Here is a 21734-nt window from a genome sequence, read left to right on the forward strand (position 1 = left end):
TAATTTTCATTTTAATTGATTCTGATTCTAATCCTGATTAATCAACTGCGTTTGAGGCTCCATGGTATTATAAAGGAAATGCTTCTTACACCTAGTTTCCTAAACACCCATCGTACACCCTTTCACCATCAAGGAGGCCCCACATCACATGTGAAGCGTGGTTGGGTCTCCTAATTCAAGCTGCCGTGCCAATAAACGAAGAGCCAGGACAAAAGGAGGAATGTCTCCGAGGCCGGAAAAGGGGGCCAGACCCATACGAGAGTTTGAAAGGGCCACCTTACCGGCCTAACGTGCCAGAAGGGACCCAACAGCCCCACCACGCAAACGAAGCCCCGTCTATAAGACTACATCCATCTCTATTTGAAAAGGGGAAAAAAAAATCTTTCTCACCATACCATAAAACCCCACACCTCCTCCACTCTCTCTCTCTAGAGTGAGATCTTTTCTCCTCTTCTCCGATGGCCCCCGCCTCTGTTCCCCTGAATGACCAAACTGCCCCGGCCCCGCCGGCCCGTCCCGCGCTAGCTCGGAGGGCATTTGGGTCAATGTAGGGGCGCTGGACATGGTGGAGCGATAGAAGGCAGACAGGATGGAGCCAGGCATTCGAGAGAGGAACCACGGCGGCTTCCATGGGGGAGAGATCCAGCGAGGACGACGCACACCATTCGCCGTACACCGAAGCTCGGTGTCCCTCGCATGGTGTTTATCTATCTGTACGCACATGGGATCTAACGGTCCATGATGATGTATCACCTCCTCTCCCTTACTTTCCCCCCAACTTTTTTTTTTTTTTTTTTTTTTTGTAGTCTGATTATTCTTCTTTCATGTATGTTATGTAATCGTCGAATATACCTTAATTTTTTTTTTATGTCACTTTTAATGGGGATTGGATATTTGGATTCCATTGTGCTCTAATATTTTTGGTTAGTAACTTGTTATGGTGGATTTATAGGAGTGGTATTTGATTGGTGTTGTTTAATTAATGTTCTTGGCTGTTATGCTTATTTATTTGCTAATTATGGCAGCGAAGGGGTTGGTTTGTTGCTTGTTTAGTAAATGTTGGCTTGGGGCTTTTGATAATATTCCTAGATATGATTGGAATGAATGTTGTTTCTTTGAATTCTGATTTGCGTTTTTTGTTTGTGTACATTATTTAAGTTGTTCATTCTGATTCACAAATGAAAGGGGTAACGCATTATATCCTTCTATGATCGTCCCTTTTAAGCTTCTCTTGTTCATGAGGAGAATTATTATTGAAACTGTTATTTTTTCACTTGTTTAATTTGATTTTTAATGTTTAGCAGAAATTTCTTGTTTTACTCGACAAAATATTCTTTTCTTTTGATTTTTTTAACAAAAAATTCTTCAATAATTTTGTCCAAACTGGTTATATATTCTCTTCATACTAACGTTTGTTTTTCGTGTCTTTGTCAATCACGTTGACTAATGTTTATGGCAGCATTGTCCAATATGATATTTGTAATAATTTCTTTTTGTACTTTTTTTTTTTGGTATCAGTTTAGCATTGTTGTAGCATCAATTCCTTGTTTGATGTTTTACTCAAAAAAGATTCTGTTCTCTTTTTTTTTTTTTTTTAGCATAAATTCCTTCTGTACTTTTTGTCCAGATCGGTGATATTCTCCTCCTCCTGATATGTTTTTTTCCCACATGAACATTCTTATCGACAAATGTCTCTGGCAGCATAATTGAATACTCAGGCATTGGTAAACTAGTTGACCTTACTAGTCGACAGCCTCTTGTGAGATTGCAAACTGACCCATATTGCAGCACTATCTCCTTATTGCTTAAATCTAGTCACTCTATCTTTTCTATGCAACCCCGATATGCATAATGATATATTGCCTAAAGTAATAAATGTGAGTTTCAGCATCTTAGATGATGATTTTGCTATGATTATCATATGACAAGAATGTGGGGTGATTTGGCTCTCTTACTCCCACCTTCATTTTTTGTGTGTCTATGGCACTTGCATTAGCAAGGGGAATCTGTGATCTTTATCAAACTTAACTTGGTAATGACATATATTGAACTTGCTTGATAGATTTATGATCATATTATAGCTAGAATAGCATCTCCATTTTAAGTGTAGAGGTTCAGTGAATGGTTCTGTTTATTCCTCTTGGTTTGTTATCTTGAGTACTAGACTTCTATTGGCTTTTCTATTAGCTTTTAAGGACTTGACATGATAATCCCCTTTTCCTTATCTTTTTCTTCTTGCCAATCTTGGAGCAAATATTCAATAGGATGCTGGAGCAAGGGTCGTTTTCAAACTTCACCTCTATAAAACTATTTCTCGGTTGCCTTTTTGAATGATACCAGCTTCCTTTGCAAACCCTTCTTCCATACATGTAATGCTTGTGTTGCTCTTCTTTGTGTCAATCTTGTGAAAAATAGAAATACTCAAGCCTTATCTGGTGTTCAATTGGAAGATAAAGTCATTTTCTTAATTGCCTTATGACTTTAGAAAAGAGCAAGATAGATGTTGGTGGATGGCAACTTTGGATGCCACCTTGTACCAACAAAAGCCTAAGAAGTTTGATAGAGAATTGAATGGAGAAAGACTTAGCCTCTTGGAAAAGGAACTAACAAGGTCCATAATCTGGATACTGGATACCATATTGGTATCTTACTAGTTTGGTACGGCACGACATGCACTCTATACCGTTATAGCTCTCTAACTTCTTTTTTTAATTTTTGTCTTGGTGTGCCTTGATATAGATTAGCACGCTTCTATACAAGATGATACATACCTCAATACATTTCGGTATGCTTCGATATGCCTCGGTGTAGGTTGGTATGTCATAGTATAGGATAGTATGGTTCGGTATGGGGCGGTAAGGGCTTATATTGGCTTGAAGTTGAATTTCATGCTAATTTTCTCTCAGTATGGTGTGGTACATCCTGTACTAAATGGTAGCAACGGTACGGCAAACCATGGGAACTAGCATTGTTTGGTGGGTATCCTTGTTTTGGTTCAATCTACCCTTGCTATTATTCCTGTATATTCTTTTAGCATTTAAGTTTTGCTCATGAATCACTTGGTGATCTTATACATGCATTCTTTGGGGAGAGTGTGGTGAATTAGATGAGCTTTAAATTGGAAACTTGAGAAGAGTTTTGTGTACTTGAGGGTCTTGTTGTTTCTAGTTTAAAATCTCAATCAGCCTTATGTGGTTCTTTTGCATTCGTGATGTTGCAAAAACTAGAAACCTTGTTTGGATCTCTCATTGTTTACAAGTATCGAACTTCTGAGGAAAGTGTTATTGAAGGTCACTAGTGTGTGCTGAAGGAATCTATTGCCATTCTGAAGTCATGGAAGGCCATATAACACTTTGAGTAGGTCTGCCCTGAGGCTGCAACATTTATGGAGACAAGAATATTGTTTGGGCTTGAAGAGAGAGGGTCAGAAATAATCATAGGATTGGTGGCACTTGACGAGGTTTCTTTGGCCATGGAGAAGGAAAAAAAACTTGGATCGTTGCTTATTTAAGCAAAGTGCTGTGATAACATAAAGGAATTATTGAGGCTGAATGTTTGAGGTAAAAGGCTGCACATGATTTATCCATTGCTTGTAAATTTATAGTATATAGGACCAATATTATTGAAGGAAATAATTTACAAAAATGATATATTTTCATAATGTAAAGGAAAGATTTTGAGTTGTGGCACTATATGCAAGAATCCCTTATTCAGCTTGATTCTCCATGATTCTTGCCGATAAAGAAAGTTTTATAATTGTTATACAATATGCAAGATTCTTTTAGTCAATGTGATTCTCTATGATTCTTGGGCTATATAATTCTTTCCAATAGGAAAAGATTTTGAACTGTTGCACTATATATAAGAATATCTTGATCAATGTGATGCTCCATAATTCTCACTTTGCAATGGTAAGCGATGATTCTCACCAGTATGTGCCTAGGGTTTCAAGGGGATTGTGTTTTCTGTGGGTCTAGTGCCTGGTAAAGAATTAGCCTCCTAGGATGGTGCTCATATTCCTTGTTGGAGGAATAATTGGTACCATAGTCTCTCTCAGTGTGAATTTCCTTTTTCAAGTTTTATTTTTTCAGTTTCTTCTTAATGCTACTTTCATGCTTGTGGTTAAATGTGGCTATGAATTACCTGTATAAGATTTTTTTTGATTTATTTTTGGTGGGTTGGTAATCTGTGATAGGAAGATACCTGCATATGATTGCAAATAAAACTGAGAGTACAACTTTTATGTGGCATTTTCTAGTTAAGAACTTATTGACTAGGTTTTTTGAAACCCAGACCTGGTCATACTTTTTGGTTTCAGAAGACTAATTTGTAGTTTCTTTTTCCCATTAATGAGAAATCTAAAGTAGAAAAAATCAAAAGAATAAAGGAGATTGGATTCAGAAAAGCTATCTTCTCATTTATGATGCCAAATAACTCAGATTTATATGAACCTTCTGAGGACATTGGGAAAAAAATTTTACTTCACTAATACATCATTTCAAGGATGTCTTCATCTCCTCTCCAAGAAAGAGGTCTCAGGTTCAGACCTCAAAAGCATTGAATAACCACTGCATTCTCAACAAAGAAAAAATGCCGTACTTCATCTGACATTAGTGCTAGATTAGATGCTCGAATTTTTGCGGTTATCAGATAATTTTGCTAACACTGGGGAATGTTTGAAGTTTATTCTTCAGCCTATAGCTTATACCTTAGAAAAGGCTTAAGTTTTGTGTATCAAATGTTTCTTTCTGTTTCTACTGTCTTTCCAAGTCAATGAAAATCATAGATGATTGTTCTCTGGTTGAATCGCATGTTGACTTTCCCTGTTTCATGGTCCAATTTAATGTTATTTGCTCCCTTTTATGTTGGGCAAATCTCGTTTGCCCTTCCTTTAATCAAGTCAACAAGTCAATGTCATGACACATAAAGCAACTCAAAGTACGTCTCCATCACTATATCCTAATATATTTCTATATTGCAACGCTTGAGCTTTTGCTTAATGCTCTTTATTTTTAACTTTATCCTTTCAAAATTTACCACAACTACCTTGGTTCAATTTTTTTTAGTGTACATCCTGTGCTTCTGACTTGGACCTCTTTGCTCTGCCCACCACATATATTTATATGGCAAAGTTGGTAGAAATTCCCCTTATCAAGTCTCAATAGACATTTTAGAGACTGTCCGCTACATTAATCTTCTGTAGAATCCTCTATGAGGCATTGTGTAAATTATTTCATCATCTAAATAGTCAAACCAATTTAATCAACTACATTATCTCTGTAACTCTTCATCACCTTTACAATAAAACCAAGTTAGCAAAGGTGAGCCATCATAGGGTACATTCTCTCTAATGATACCAACAGTCTTCTGTACTAGAGGGTTCCTTTTTATGACGTTACTTTCAGTAATAGGGTTCATTGTTTCTGAATATATATCTGTTCAGCTCGACCTACTGTTTCATTCTGCACTTTGGGTCGCAGAATGTTCTTCAAGATTCCTGGCTTATGGCAGAAATTGTTGGTTATGGAGTCAAGCATCATGAGGAGGTAAAAGGATATTATTTTGATTGTGTTATTTTACATGGTATGAATATTTCTCAAACACAATCATCTTTTCGATACTTGTTTTTCTGTCTTTCAAATTATATTCAGTATCTCATTCTTAGTTGCCAACAGCATCAGATTATGAATTACATTGATTGCAGTCCTTGTGTCCTATAGAGGGAGGGATGGATGGATGGATGTATGGATAGACACACACACACACACACACAGAGGGAGGGGAAGAGAGAGAGCTTAATGGTCCACACATATGAGGTTGAATGTGTGCATGTCCTATTGTTTCCTTATCTGTTACTTTACTGCATAATTAGATGATTTGATATTCCTCCAGTAAATGCTCATGATCAACACATGTCAATTCTAGCCTTAAGACTGATGTAATGAGTCCCTTTTTTTAATATCTTATTCCATTAAACTTACTCTCATTTTTTTAGCTGTATCATGCTTGTCCTTAAACTACTTTTGTAGCTAAATATCTGTTGGGCATATTATTGATCCACCCTGTTTGGTGTCATTCAAAATAGTCACAGAACCCATACTTTCTAGAACCATGCTAACAATCTCCTTCTCCTTTCAGGGAAACCTTTCTGCCATGGCAGTCTGTTAGCCATATAGTCTTTCTTTCCCATCTTGTCCAGTTCTGCGCATCTAGAATTTTTCTCCCTTTTCTTTTCTTTTAGGTTTGCCTGATGCTTTCTCTCCAATGTCAAAAGATTAGTCTTTATCTCAATCTACAGAATCTTTTGACTCTGCAATTGCCACCATATGAAATTCAAACTGTTACACTAAAATGCTGCCTAAATTAGTTTCCATATCACTCCAAATCATTGGTCATGGTCTATTACCTTCACTGTTTATTGGATTGCTAAAGGTTCAAAGATGCTTGTTCCATCATGATGGGACATCCACCGCATGGAGCACTGGAATTTTATCTAGTTGTCAAAGTGAATTCCAGTCGTAAAGTACAGGCAATCATTGTTTGTATGGTAAGAACCAGTGATATTCTTGAAGGAGCATCTCTAACATCACAGGTTCTTCTAGATATCAAATTAGTAGCATGTTTTCCAGATAATGATTTCCAATTTGTTCTACCATTTTGAGAATTAGAGTGGTGTTCTTCTAGCATCTAGTGTACTGAAGATAACTTGTCCTGTTACCTGTAGAGAAGAATAAGGGGATTCGTTTTTCTTGAATTGTGTTTCGTATACTATCACCAGGCATGACTTCGCTCAAGTGAAATCCTGCTGCTAGACTAGTCCAGTAGAAAAATTTATACCAATAAAAATATGTTTGTTTGGGGAGTATTGAATTTTAGGATAAAAATCAGTAACTCTGATTCCAACTATTTGATTAAGGAGAATTTCATCTTATTTTAATTTTTAAAAAAAATAAAAATATCTTAATTTTTTTAAAATTTAATTTTTATTTTTTTATAATATTTAAATTTTATTTTAATTTTAATTATGAACTAAATATATTAGAAGGTTCGATTATTTTTATTTTCGTTTCAATCTATTTTAATTTTAATTTTAATTTTAACTATAATTATGAATCCAATGCATTCTAAAATTATTGTCAGTGGTTATTACTGCATGTGGTTGCAGGATGTGATGTGACGTTGGTGTAATTGTGCGATATGTGTGGAAACGCTGTCACGCATAAATCATTAATGATTGCCACTGTTGAAGTGATGTTTGATGAACCTCTAAGACTACGTTGTTGAATATTTTCTTCCTGCATGGAAAATGAATTCGGATAAGTACTACTGACTGACGCTGATTACGGTAATCAGTCCTTATGGCTTTGAATACAGCATTATCAATTCCTAAATTTGGAATCTTGCTTGTCTTTAGTTATATATGTGACAAAGTTGTCATGAATATTATAAAACATATGGTTCCACTCATTGACTACCATTCATGCACATAGTGCAATCAGAGACGGTGCTGCCTGTGGTGGGGCTCCAAAATGGTAAACAATTGGAATCCAGTCGTTCATCTTTTGGCTTATATTTGTTTCATGGAATGCCGGTTTAAAACTAAAACGATATGGAAAGGTTTATGATCACTTGTATGTTACTCAGCCTCGATGTCTATTTATATCATTTTGATGGAAACAAAAAACCAATTACATTTTTATGGAAATTAAACGTACAAGAATTCTCTCTCTCCAATTAAAAACACGCCCTTTGTTTTTTTAAATTTTTTATAATAAAGTTGGGCCTATTGACATGTTCTCAAACTGAAACCAGGAGATAACCGGCTTGAATGGGTGAGGCGTACGCCTACCAGGCCAATGGGCATGGGGACTCGAGTTTAATTAAATCCCTTCTCTCTCAAGAGTAAACTATGTATCTAGTGTTGCACATCACGCTTCCCCAGCCATTTCTCTATCACGGCACGATCGCTTTGGAAAGCCATCCCATATTTGGATGTTCTCACTCCTGCTTGCGCCTCATTAATGTCGACCTTCCCTCGCCCCTCGAAAAGGAGCCAGCCCACCTACGTCACGGCAACGGAGTTGAAGTGCCACTCTCACGGCTCTCACCTTCTCGAAACTAGAGTCACGCCCGACCATCCCAACCACAATCTTTCATTACTTAAACTACCCTTGTAACTTTCCTCATATTCCACCTCCCATATGCCCATAGAGCCGCATGACATAAGGGCATAAAAGTCAATTCAACTTCAACCGCATCAAAATACCGCTCGTTTCTTTCCTGACATTAGCCCCCCGCCCCCTCACTCAAGAGTCCCAACCCACCCCCTCACCCTTTTTGCTTCCACGGAAAAGGTGCTACCACTTGAAAGAAAAAAAAAAAAAAACGGAAACGCGCCTGCCAAAAGAGTCCAAGAAAGGCAGCTCCTTTTCCCCAACTTGCTGAAGCTTACGTGGACAATTGATGGGCCCGCCACGCCACTCATCCACCTCCCCTCCCTGAGAAATTAGTGCATGCACCAGAGAGAGTTAGTTCCCAATGAGTAATCGTAGTACAAATTCCCTGACGTTCTCTCCATCCCCCCGCTTTTCAGGTGACCCAAAATTCCCCTCCCGCCGTCTCTTATCCCACGAGATATCTTTTATCCTCGGTCCCCCAAGGGCCTCTCATTCGGTCTTCCTTTCTTCCATCCCCGCTTCTTCCGCCTTCCCTCTGCCTGAAAAAAATGGTAATGGCCCGCTACCGCTGCCGATATGTAACCCTCTTGTTCCTGTTATTCCTTGCTATCCCTGCTACCATCGGGCAAGGGAGCGACGCGGATACCTTACTTCAAGCAAGGACCAGCCTATCCGACTCGGCCGGCCGGCTCCGCGACTGGACCGCCTCCACCACGCCCTGCAACTGGACCGGCGTCGCGTGCGAACCACGCTCCGGCGCCATCGCCTCCATTGACCTGTCCAACTTCAACCTCGCCGGCGGGTTCCCTTCCGGCTTCTGTCGGATCCCCACTCTGCGGCACCTCTCCCTCGCCTGGAACGATCTCGGTGGCGGCCTCCCCGCCGCCGACGTCGCCCTCTGCTCGGGCCTCGAAGTTCTTAATCTATCCAACAATTTCTTCGTCGGCCGCCTCCCTGAGTTCTCCGGCGAGTTCCCCCGCCTCCGTCTCCTCGACCTGTCCGGCAACAATTTCTCCGGCGATATCCCTCCGAGCTTCGGACGGTTCCCGTCGCTCCGGGTGCTGAGCCTCTACAGCAACCTGATCTCCGGCCGGATCCCCTCCTTCTTGGCCAATCTCACCGAGCTAATCGAGTTCAATTTGGGCTTCAATCCCTTCCGCAGCGGATCACTACCGCCGGAGATCGGAAACCTAACGAAGCTCGAGGTTCTCTGGCTCCCGTTCGTGAACCTCGTCGGAGAGATCCCAGACTCGGTTGGCAACCTCGCCAATCTCAAGATTCTTGACCTCTCAAACAATGGGCTCACCGGACGAATACCAGCGAGCATCGGACGGTTGAGGAGTGTCGAGAAGATGGAACTGTGGCGGAACCAGCTGTCCGGCGAGCTGCCGCAGAGTTTGGGTAACCTGACCTCTCTATTCGCCTTCGACGCCTCGGAGAACAAGCTCACCGGAAAATTGCCGGAGGGGCTCGCCGGTCTTAATCTGACGTCTCTGGCGCTCAACGATAACCGGATGGACGGAGAGATTTCGACGGTTCTTGCCCAGAACCCCCATCTCGTCGAGCTGAAGCTCTTCAACAACAACTTCTCCGGTGAGCTCCCTTCCGGGTTAGGCCGGTATTCCTATCTGACAAACGTCGACGTCTCCGGAAACCAATTCGCTGGAAGGCTGCCGCCGGATTTGTGCAGCAGGGGAATGCTAGAAAGTCTCGTAGCCTTCGGCAATCGGTTTTCGGGCGAGCTGCCACAGAGCTACGCCGATTGCCGTACCCTCGACTACGTTCGGATCCAAAACAACGAGCTCTCTGGCAAGGTTCCAGATCTCTTTTGGAGCCTCCCAAAACTCTATCACCTCGAGCTTCGTGGCAACAAGCTCGAAGGATCTCTGCCTCCAAACATTTCCCGCGCCAAGAATCTGACGCAGATCATAATCTCCGACAACAAATTCTCCGGTCAGATCCCGCCGGAGATTTGCGACCTCATGGAGCTCCGGACGTTCGACGCTGGCAATAATCAATTCTCCAGCGGTCTCCCTCTCTGCATTGCCGATCTCACCAAGCTCCAGGTGCTGGATCTGCAGCAGAACAATTTCTCCGGCGAGATCCCGGCCGGCGGGTGGACGGAGCTCGCGGAAATCAATCTATCGATGAACCGATTCTCGGGCGAGATCCCCAGATCTCTGGGGGATCTCCCCGTCCTCACCTACCTCGATCTTTCCGGCAACCAACTCTCGGGCGAGATACCGCCGGAGCTTACCAACCTCAAGCTCAACCATCTCAATCTCTCCGGCAACGACCTCTCCGGAAAAATCCCCGACGGATTCGACACCTCCTTCTTCCTCCCGAGCCTCCTCGGAAACCCCGACCTCTGCAGCTCGTCCGGCCTCAAAACTTTCCGTCGGTGCCCATCGATAAAACAGAAGGCCCTAAAGCGAATCGCCGTCACCGTCCTCCTAACGGCCGCCGTTATGTTCCCCGCGACCGCGGTAGTCCTCGCCGCAGTCTGCTACCAGTTCAGGAGAACCGGCAAGAGGAACGCCGGTCCGCTGTGGAAACTGACGTCTTTCGCCCGGGTCGGGTTCGACGAGTCGGAGATCTTCGAGTGCTTGACAGCGGAGAACTTGATCGGGATCGGTGGTTCCGGCCGGGTGTACAAGGTGAGCCTGAAGTCCGGCCAGATCGTGGCGGTCAAGAGGCTCTGGACCGGACCGGATGGGCAGAATTCGGACCGGGAGTTCCGGTCCGAGATGGAGACGCTGGGGCGGGTGCGGCACTCGAACATCGTAAAGCTCTTGTTCTGCTGCTCCGCGGAGGAGTGCAGGGTGCTGGTGTTCGAGTACATGGAGAACGGGAGCCTCGCGGAGACGCTTCACGGGAACAAGGGAGATCAACCGTTGGATTGGGAACGGAGGGTTAAGATTGCGCTGGGGGCAGCGAGGGGGTTGGCGTATTTGCACCACGACTGCGTGCCGACGGTCATACACCGGGACGTGAAGCCGAGTAATATACTGTTGGACGCGGAGTTTGAGGCGCACGTGGGTGATTTCGGGTTGGCACGTGTTGTGGGGCGGGAGACGGAGGACCACAGCGCGATGTCCAACGTGGCAGGATCCTGCGGCTACATCGCTCCAGGTGAGGAAAATACATCCCTTCGGTGACGCGTGGCTTTAAAGTGGTGTATCTCCTGGGATTCCGTTTGGGGCCCATGGGAATCACTGGCTGCTGTGCTGCCAGCTGCACTCAGATATCGTGCTTGGGCAGTGCGGTATTATCGGCAGTGTAGTATAATTTTCTACACAAAAACTTACTCTTATCCCAAAAGACTAACTATGTAGTTTTTTTTTTGTTAAACTACTATGCAGTTTAAATTGCACCTTTTATTATTCTTTGGAGAAGGCATCCCATCTCTCATGGCTGGAACCACTCACAAAACATAAATATGCAAGAGATGATGGGATGGCTTCACAATGGTGATAGTGATAGCATGGTCTTCCAAATATGACATGGTCATGAAACCAGGCATGCATTCTCCCCGTCCCCCCCTCCCTTTTTTTTTCCGTCTTCTTTACTGCTTGTTGTCCTGCTTTATCAATGGTAGGGTTCAAGAGGTGTATAAAGTTATGAGTGGTTAGATCGACATGATCATGTGCATTTACTTATTAAGCAAAACCAGTCTTCTCATTGCATTTGTCTTGAGGCTTATGCTGCTTCCTGGAGCTCGTTCCAAGGGGACTTCCCATATAAGTACCTTAAATCAAGTGACACATTATGGGAATTGTGTGAAGCATGTTCTAAGATCATATTGGTACCAAGCTGCTATAGAATGTGGTTAATATTGATATTGGTATTTGGATCAGATCATATTTCTTATATTGGTCATTTTTTGAGTTGATATCATTATTATCGGGACTGGAGTGTAAAGGGGACAATGAATAGTTGAGTACTCACTTCATACTACTTCGAAGTTTGATATGAAATAAGTTCTCATTCTGAAATGTTTAAGAAATCGAGATCACATAGATAAACGCAGTTAACCTATGACTAATCAAGAATTAGAATTAGATTTATGCTGACTTCTGCCTCATGTTGTTTCATCATTCATTCCTGCACTTGCAAAACAAGATGTGCTAAAGCCAAGTTATTTTAAATTCAGCAGAATATATCAATAGCACTGCACTATGTTTTAGTAAAACATGATTCTAATTTGAGTTGTTTTGATTGTTGCAGAATATGCATACACCTTAAAAGTAAATGAGAAAAGCGATGTATATAGCTTTGGGGTAGTTTTGCTCGAACTGGTTACTGGGAAGAGAGCGATCGACCCCTCCTTTGGAGAGCAGAAAGACATCGTCCAGTGGGTGATTGATACAATTTCTCCAAAACGAGCTATTGAAGTCAGTGATATGGACTATGAGTTTCTGATTGACCCCAGATTACGCCCATTCACTTTCTCCGAGTACAAAGAAATGGTTCGGGTCTTGAACGTGGCACTTTTGTGCACCTCAGCCTTTCCCATGAATCGCCCCTCCATGAGAAGGGTTGTGGAATTGCTCAGTGACCGCAGGGATATGAATCCAGTGGTGCAAGACCAGTAACAGTGGGCATATGACTGTGGATCTTACCGTCTTTAACTTGTTCCAGTAGCTCTTCCTGCTTTGAGTTCTTTGGCTTTTCCTTTAGTTTCGATAATGTTATCTTCTTTCCTCCTTGAACAGTAAAGGGGTAAAAAGATGAGAGTATGGTGTATTGCCTGTCTCCTCTAACTCTTCAAGTTCTTATCTGCAGGAAAACAACTCTCCTTTTTGATATATTAGAGTGAAAATTGGTGCTCATCAGATGTGGTTCCAGTTGAACATAATGAAGGACCATGAAAAGACATCGTTTGTCATTTTTCAGGATAATATAATTTCTTGAAAAAGTGCAGGATTTGAAGCATGACGGTTGGGAAGGCCATCTTCTCAACAAAAAAAATAAAAAAATGTTGGAGAGGCCAGCACTCATTTTATTAGATATGAAATGGGCAAAGTTACTTCCTGAAACAAAGAAGGGAAAAAGAGAGAATCAGGATTATTCAAGCTTCTATTGAGATAGCACAATGGGTAACAACCAGAAACAAGATCACGGAGAGCCCAACTAGTTGCTCTAATTTTCAATCAAAGACAAAAAATATGCTACTAGTGCAAAATATAACCATGAGATGGGAATTAAAAAAATCCTGCTCTCCCTTCTCTCTTTTCGGCCATCGATCCCTCCCATGCTCCCTCTCTCTCTCAATCTCACACTTCTTTTCTCCACAACACTCTCAACCCCCCTCCTCTTCTCACTCTCAGGCTTCCTCCATCCTTAACTTTCTCCTTCTCCTATCGAGAGGAATCAAATGGTAATGCATGGGATGTGGGAAGAGAATAAGAGGGAAGATTCTGAAGTTCCTGATTATTTATTTTAATTGCTATTCGTCTTTTTGATATAAATAAAAGACAAGGAAATGAGTGTCAGCAAAATGGGGTACGTCGGTGATTGTCGGAGGTTCGATGATGCGGTTCAGCTTCATGCGGGGCGTTTCAATACTTTACCGGTGCTGATCAGTACGAACGCGGTCCACCGGAGCATCATGCGTTGCATCTCCATGCGTTTCGCGATGAAGGCATGCTGGATAAAGTTCCAATGTCCTTGACTTATCCTGTTTGTCAACTATCAGCTCCCTCAATGCCGTTGAGAGATCGTTTTGGGGATGTTAATGTTTCCACCTACCACAAGGGCAGCCTTAACTCCTCTTCTTCCCGTGTCAAATTCTCTGGCATGTAACATTGGTTTTAATAGACCGGCGTAGAGACCTCTCAAGAACTTTAGAAGGTTCAAGGCCAATACTCGCTTCCGATGTGGAGATGTTGACCACTTCAAGTGGGATTCTCACAACCCACTAGTTTGCTACCAGTGCAGAGGTGTGGGCCATCCAGCAAAGAGGTGCAGACCTGGCCAGCGAAAGATGAACTCTGAAAGCAAGCTCATCTTCCTTGGAAGGCCTGATGTGGCAACGGTATTTCATCCTTCCGATGAGATGCACCTCTGGCAATATGAGCGACTAGCTTGTGTCGGTGTTGTTTGGGAATTAGTTGGTCCTCCTCTGAATGCTTAGGCCCTGAGAAGACTTGATCCCATTTCAATTGGGATCCGATTGTTCTAGGGCACAACCTCTTCCTGGTCCTGTCCTGTTCAGCCTTACTACAGGCTTCTCGGAGAGGATCAAGGAGACATTCTTCTCCTTCTTCGTGAGACCATGGTCATTTCGTGATGGAGCAACTCCTTCGTGGGACCGCTAGAAGATTGATCTCTAGCTTTGCTCTTTCAGGGAGTATTTCTACAGGAAAAAATATTGATTGCAACAGTGATATCATATTAAATTTATAACAAACCAATGAAAACCTTTATATTTTATCAATTTCCATATATTACATCGATTTCCATAGATAATACCCCACATTACCATGTATTTCACTCATTTCCAATTTTTCATTGATTTGTTACAATGGTGATGGACGTGGTACCACCATTGCAACTAATATTTTCTCATTTTCACATCAACTTTTTTTGGCAAGGATCTCTCTATTTTAAAGCTTTCTACACTTTGTGTAAGGATTGAAGATATCCCAACCTTTATACTGGCAACCTTGGGAGGTGCTTCTTTTCGTATCTGGGTGAAGATTTAAGGTACCTCTTCGGATAGACCTATACGGATATCTATCTAAGATTGGATTGGAAAGTTAATTGGCCCCTAACTGATCCTTCCCATATGGAGACATCCTATATTTTCTTAAATTGCGTTTGGTGCATCATCAGACAAACTTGGAAGATAACGTGGATTGCCTTCAGGATATATTATCATCGTTAAATTATCAGTAATATTGATTTCTATATTTGACATGCATAGATAATATTACAGTTAAATTATTAAAAAATTTAATTGACATATTTAGTATAACAATCAGATTACTCGTAGTATGAAATCAAATTTCTAAAGTAACCCGAATAATTTTGTTCAGGTGCTTTTCTTTTTCTCTGATGAGAAGTGGCGGGATTGATGTGGATATGTTGATAGGGTAGGAAAGTGGTGAATAGGGGGTGTGGGGAACTGTGAGCACTTAGGGGTGGAGAGGGGGCGGGCATGTGTGGAGCCATGGAGATGGTGGGGACGGATATGAAGGAGCCACGAGGAATAGTGGGGGATAAGGGTGGAGGAGCTGTAGGACAGGATCGCACACGAAGGGGGTGGAGGGAGGGGGAAGGGTTGGCAATGAGTTTTATATGATTTTTTTATGGGATAATTTTGTTTAAAATTTTTATTATAATATTATCAAAAAAGTGGTAATTTAGATAATCACCTCTCTCGAAAGCAATTCAGATTGTCTTTCAGAAAGCAATTTGGATTGTTAAGGTAGTTTGGATTATCACCCAAAAAACATACTAAATATAGTAATCCAGATTATCATATTAAATTGTCAGTAATCTGGATAGATTGCTAGCCACCAAATGCAACCTTAGATCCAAGTGTTGGGGCATGACAAGGTTTGAATGTTGGGTGAGTTGGAGCGAATGCTGGGGATTCGAGCAAAGGCTGGTCTCATCTTTCCACCTTTCGAGGTTGGTCTTCCCCTTGACCCAATTGAAGAGGGTGGTGTTTTATCTGATAATATTGAGTTTGAACTTGACCGTGGAGGAAATCTTGACTCTGCCATCGAGATTGGGCCTTTGATGGTAATTCCGTTATGCATTTGAGTCCCTAGCCACCTGAGCCACCACTGGTTGCCGACCCCTGATACTGGATGAGTTTGAACTTGACCGTGGAGGAAATCTTGACTCTGCCATCGAGATTGGGCCTTTGATGGTAATTCCGTTATGCATTTGAGTCCCTAGCCACCTGAGCCACCACTGGTTGCCGACCCCCGATACTGGATGAGGCCGGTTTAGGAAACTCTATTGATCCAAACAATGAACCAAATTTGGGCTCGAGAAGTCTGCTAGGTCGAGTTCCCTTTTCGAATCCGGACAAGACTATGGAGGCTCTGTTGCGGTGTGGGCTCGAGGTTACTGCCATCTTACTGGATATGGAAGATCTTATTAACCTTCTATCTCATATGCCTGAAGCTTCTTCCATGGATAACTCTCTTAGGAAGTCCTCTGAGAGCACCTCCCTCCTTGCCTCTGAAGATGGGGTGGGATTAATTAATGAGATTTTTCACCTTTATGAGGAGCATGAGGTAGCAAGATATTTAAATACTTTTCCTTTGTTGAATTACCTGCCCCCTCATGAGACTGATGTGGATCTAAATAGGATCGAGGGCTCCACTAAAAATGAGTTGGACTCTCTAAATTAAGGACAAAGAGGAAAAGCCTCCTGTAAAGTCCTAAGATGTTAAAAAAAGCTCTTCTCCCTCCCACCGCACCACCCAACAAAGCCCGATGGTTGTTGCGAGCTCTAAAGTCATGTCTGAGTTTCTCTTTGAGCCTAATGATGATTCCATTCCATCCCTTTTATGAGAAATTCCTCTAAAGCAAAAGCGGTTGATGCCATGAAGGAAGCCACTGCAAAGCTGATACCTCCTACAAAATGAAAAAAGAAGCTAAAGGAGTTGAGCCAATCATTGACCCCCATCTCTCTATCTTTTTCATGCCTCATCAATTGCTGCTTGATTGGGGCAGGGCCTGCGGGTTCTCTTTCTTTGAAGAGGTGGCTTAAGTGGTGGTGGACACTCTCAGACAACTTGAAAAAGGAAAGGCTGTAATGGTGTCCTCTGATTTATCATGAAAGTCTCTTCTTTAGCTTTTTGATGTTGGTATAGTAAGTACTGCAGCAGTTGGTGTTGTTCGTTCTCTGTGTTTGTTGGTTACTTCTCTTTGTTCCTTCCTGGTGTGTTCTCTTGTTGTGCTCTCAGCTTTTGGCGTGTCACTATTTGGATTATGTTTGTAATTAGACCATGTTGTTTGCCTCCATGCTCTTTTTCAATGATGATATTTATGTTATTTTCTGGTTGGTATAGTGGCTAGTTTTATAATCAAACAATCAGTAGGTGTTGTTGCATTTGGAGTAGCAATCCTTATTTGGAGTGCGTCAGGATGGACTATAATCGAGGGTTGTTTTGTTGTAATACTTATTATCTCATGGAATGTTAGAGTCTCGAATAACCCTATGAAAAGAAAGACAATCAGAAATCTCATCCTCTCCTCATCTTGTAATATAATTTTTATTCAAGAATCCAAAGACTCTACCCCCTCATCGGCCTTCTTGAGCTCATTGGGAGATAGCAGGCTGGATTGCTAGGCCCATATAGATGCTATGGGGTCGATGGGGGAATTCTAATTGGATGAAATTCTCAAAATATTTGATATAAAAAGTTCCATTTCCAAGGAGTTCTCTCTTTTTGTTTCTCTATAGTATTTGTCGATGAATAAGGCTATTATTTAAACCTCGGTGTATGATCCTAGTGATAAGGTCGGATAAAATGACTTCTTTGATGAGATTACTCAAGTGAGGACGAGTCTCCCGGTCCCTTCGCTTCTTGCTAGTGACTTCAACATCACTAAAGGTGACTTTGAGCATACAGAAAATCCTCAAAGCTAGAAAGATGGGTTGGGGTTTATGGATTTCATTTCCTCTCCTAATCTCATTGATTTGCAGTTGAATTAGAGATGTTTTACTTGAAGCAATAGAAGGGATCGACCATCTATGGCTAGACTTGACAGATTCTCCTTTTCTTTGGAGTGGGATGATCTCTTCCCATCCATCATCCAAAGAGCTGTACCAAATTTCGCTTCTAACTAGAGAGTGAAATCAAATTTAATGTGCCAAGGCTATTTTTGTTTGAGAGGTGGTGGCTCAAGGAGGCTGATTTAACTAATGTAGTGCTCAATACTTGACGTTCCATTAGAGGCTGTGCTAATCCCACTATAGCTTGGGTTGATAATTTGAGAAGGCTTAGATCAGCTCTGAAAATATGGTCCTTGGCCTAGAGAATTTCCAACAAAAAGCTGCAGGACAAACTCTTGCATGATGTGGAGCTCCTTAAAAAGGAGAGCATTGACCTATCCTCTATGGAACTTGAAACTAGAAGAATTTTGAGGAAGTCCCTTCATGAAATTTACTAACAAGAGAAATTATATTGAAAATAAAGATCGAAGATTACTTGGCTTGTTGAAGAAGATAGAAATACTTTCTTTTTCCATAAGGTCACATCTAGGAGGAAAAGGAAAAATATGATTTCTGCTCTAATGGATGATGGGAATGTATTCTCTTCTCAAGAGGAGATTGAAGTCATACTTATCTCTTTCTTCAAGTCTTTATTTGTCTATGATCATAAGCCCAAAATTTCAATTGACTGGAATTTATTGTTTTATGATCGCATAATTTTTTTAGACAATCTTGATAAGGAGTTTACTTTGGAAGAGATCGATGAGAACTGCGGTCTTCTCTTTCAATCATTTTAAAGCACCAAACCTCAACGGTTTCACATTTGCTTTCTTTCAACAGTTTTGGGATCTCATTGAAGATGATATTATGGTTATATTGGAATAGTTTCACAAGGGATCCTTAGCATTGGATAGCTTGAACTTTGTTTGCATCACCCTAATAACAAAAAAGGAAGGCATGCTCTCAGCCCGAGATCTTCGGCTAATAAGCCTTCTTAATGGGCTCTACAAGATTATCATGAAGGTGCTTGCAAGGTATTTGGCTTATGTTCTTCCTGATTTGATAGATCTTTCATAGCCGACATTTGCCAAGGGTAGGGTCATTATTAAAAACTTCCTTAGTGCTCGTGAGATGATCTTTTACTGCAAAAAGATGGATCATAAAATTCTAATATGCAAGTTTGGCTTTGAAAAAGCCTTTGATATAGTGAATTGGGATATCCTTCTCAATGTTCCACCCAAGGGTTTCCCAGCTAAACGGATTGCTTGACTTCAAAATCTTTTGTCTTTAGGTTCAGTGGTTCTTCTTGTTAATGGTAGACCCGGGAGATGGATTAAATACAAATAAAGGTTGAGACAAGATGATCCTCTCTCTCCCGCTCTCTTTGTACTTACTGTTAATGTGCTTGCTAGGCTCTTCAAGTAAGTTAGTTCTCTTGGAATCATTGAAGGAATTGGTTTCTATTTGGAATTTAAAGGACTTACTAGCCTTCAATTCACTAATGATACACTACTATTTTGTGTCAGAAAAAGGATAGTCTAGTGGCAGTTAAGACAATTTTGTTAGCTTTTGAAGAGGATCTTGTCTAAAGATCAATTTCCATCAAAGTTCAATTATCTACCTCAATATGGATGACTCAAAAGCCTCTTTATTTGCAAACTGGATGAATTGCGCTAAAGTGGTTTTTTCATTCAAATATCTTCGATTGTCTCTTTCTGATAAAAAGGTGCCAAATGGATGCCTTTTATTAAAAAAATCAATGCAACGTTGACTTCATAGAAAAGAAGATTACCATCTTGTGGTAGAAGATTAACCTTAAACTCTGTGTGCCTCTTATTGAAAAAATCAATGCAAGGTTGGCTTTATGGAAAAGAAGATTACCGTCTTGGGATAAAAGATTAACCTTAGTAAACTTTATATTATCTACCTTGCCTTCCTATTATATGTTTGTCTTCAAATTACTAAACTGAGTTATTAACAAAATTGAGAAGATCAGGAGAACTTTTTTTGCAGAAGGGTAAAGTTGTCGTCAGTGGTTTTCATTGCTTGATTAATTGAGATTTTATGTGTGGATCAAAGGAACAACAGGGCTTGAGAATCAAGAACTTAGAACAAAAAAACTCTACTTTTCTCGCCCAGTGGCATGAAAATTATGTGGCTCAGATAGTTTATGGCACAATCAAATTCAATAAGCTTATTAGGAAAAGTAAGTTTGGTATGAGATCAAAAAAATCTCTCTCTAGCTGGTCTCCAATTTGAAAGGATGTTTGCAAACAAAGCACGGCATTCTGGAATTGCCTCTCTTTCAAGTTCGATAATGAGAGAAATATTTGATTCTGGGAAGATTCATGGATTGATGCATCACCATTATGCTATCTTTTTGCTGGTTTATATGAAAAAGTAGTCAAATGGCATAGCACCATTTGCTCATTCTGGAATTGGAGATCTCTATTTTGAAAAAATTTTTTGAGAGGAACTTTGACTTGGGAGGAAACCAACCAGCTTGAAGAATTGATGCATATTCTCTCTTTGGTTAGGCCTTCATGGCCCTCTGATGTACCATCTTAGAAGTTAAATACTAATGGAGGCTTTTTGGTTGATGATTCCTTCAATTCCTTTCTAAACAATGGTGGCCTCCATTGTCCCTTCCAGAAGATTATTTGGAGGTTGTCGATACCGAAAAAGATCTGCGTATTCCTTTGGTTGGCACTGCGAACCAACCTCCACACAAATGAAGTGCTTACAAAGAAACGATGGTAGGAGAATGTTCAATGCTCGCTATGTGGCAACAACTCTGAATCTTCAAACCACTTGTTCACTTGGTGTCTATTCACTAAGAGTATTTGGTTTGCCATCAAAACACAGCTTCAGCTTTAAAGATGGCCTTCTAGCTTGCAAGATCTTTGGACAAATTAGAGGATTAGGAACAAAAATCAGTTGGCTAGGAGCGCAGGCATTCATCTCGTTGTGGCCGTTTGCAATGGAATCTGGTGAGAGCGAAATAGATAGATTTTTTTGAACATAAGCTCTTCAATTTGCTCCACTTTGTTTAAGATTTTGATGAATTTTCATATTTGGGAATGCCTTTGTGCATGAAGAAAAAACCATAAGTGGCTGTGGAGCAAACTTTGTAGTTTAACTAGTTTTTTATGATTTCCTGTCGTTCTGTTTGCCTTTTTTTTTTTCTGATTTATTGTAATCTTCCCTCCTCTCCTTTATACACTTCTCTGATCTGAATAATAAATAGGGCTAATCCTTCGGTCTCCACTTTCTTTCAAAAAATTTTGCAATTTGACTTTTTTTAATTTCTATTTCTTTTAATTGCTATTCGGTTAAGCAAGTAAATATAATTGAGATCTATTTCATCCCTTTAAGTTTGAAGGATTGATATTAAAAATTTTTGACAACTATTAAAGGGAAAAAATATGTATCGAAGAAAAACTCCTTGTAATAATATATTTTGTCACGAGCAATTGTACTTCGGAATATGGCTATCAAGTTAAATCTTCTCTACAACTATGAAATCATCAAGAATAATAATATATTAATATATCAATACAAATCCATCAACTTAATTATCGAGCAAAATGGATGAAAATCATGCATTTATATTAATAGCAACAGGACTTTGCTATCGCCACTTATATCCCTGATTGCTTGTTGCCTCATTTGTATTGGGGTTCTTCCTACAATTAGAAAAATAAAATAAAATAAAAATAAAAAAGAAAGAAAGGAAAAAAGCACACTTGATATGATCCCATAGCATTACGGGAAACCATATCCAATTTCATCTTGAAGCCTCAAATATGAAATTGAGCCTATCGGAAAAATTATGAAACCATATTTTTCTTGAAGCCTCAAAAATGAATTTGTAC

The 21734-nt window shown here is 40.8% G+C and overlaps 1 protein-coding gene and 1 long non-coding RNA gene across 2 annotated transcripts; both read left to right on the plus strand.

The window, feature by feature from the left end:
* The first annotated feature begins 367 nt into the window (after nt 1-367).
* LOC140854100 (uncharacterized) lies at nt 368-7818 on the plus strand. Its single transcript, XR_012137222.1, has 3 exons — nt 368-746; nt 5481-5546; nt 7166-7818. It is a non-coding gene; the product is annotated as an uncharacterized lncRNA (long non-coding RNA).
* A 619-nt stretch (nt 7819-8437) lies between these two features.
* On the plus strand, nt 8438-13560 carry LOC105058170 (LRR receptor-like serine/threonine-protein kinase HSL2). The gene is made up of 2 exons (XM_010941008.4): nt 8438-11309; nt 12405-13560. Exons 1-2 carry the CDS (start codon nt 8726-8728, stop codon nt 12770-12772), a joined length of 2952 nt encoding a protein of 983 aa, XP_010939310.1. The 5' UTR covers nt 8438-8725; the 3' UTR covers nt 12773-13560.
* The last annotated feature ends 8174 nt before the right edge of the window (nt 13561-21734 follow it).

This window comes from Elaeis guineensis, chromosome 15 (assembly GCF_000442705.2).
Source record: "Elaeis guineensis isolate ETL-2024a chromosome 15, EG11, whole genome shotgun sequence".
NCBI lineage: Eukaryota > Viridiplantae > Streptophyta > Magnoliopsida > Arecales > Arecaceae > Elaeis > Elaeis guineensis.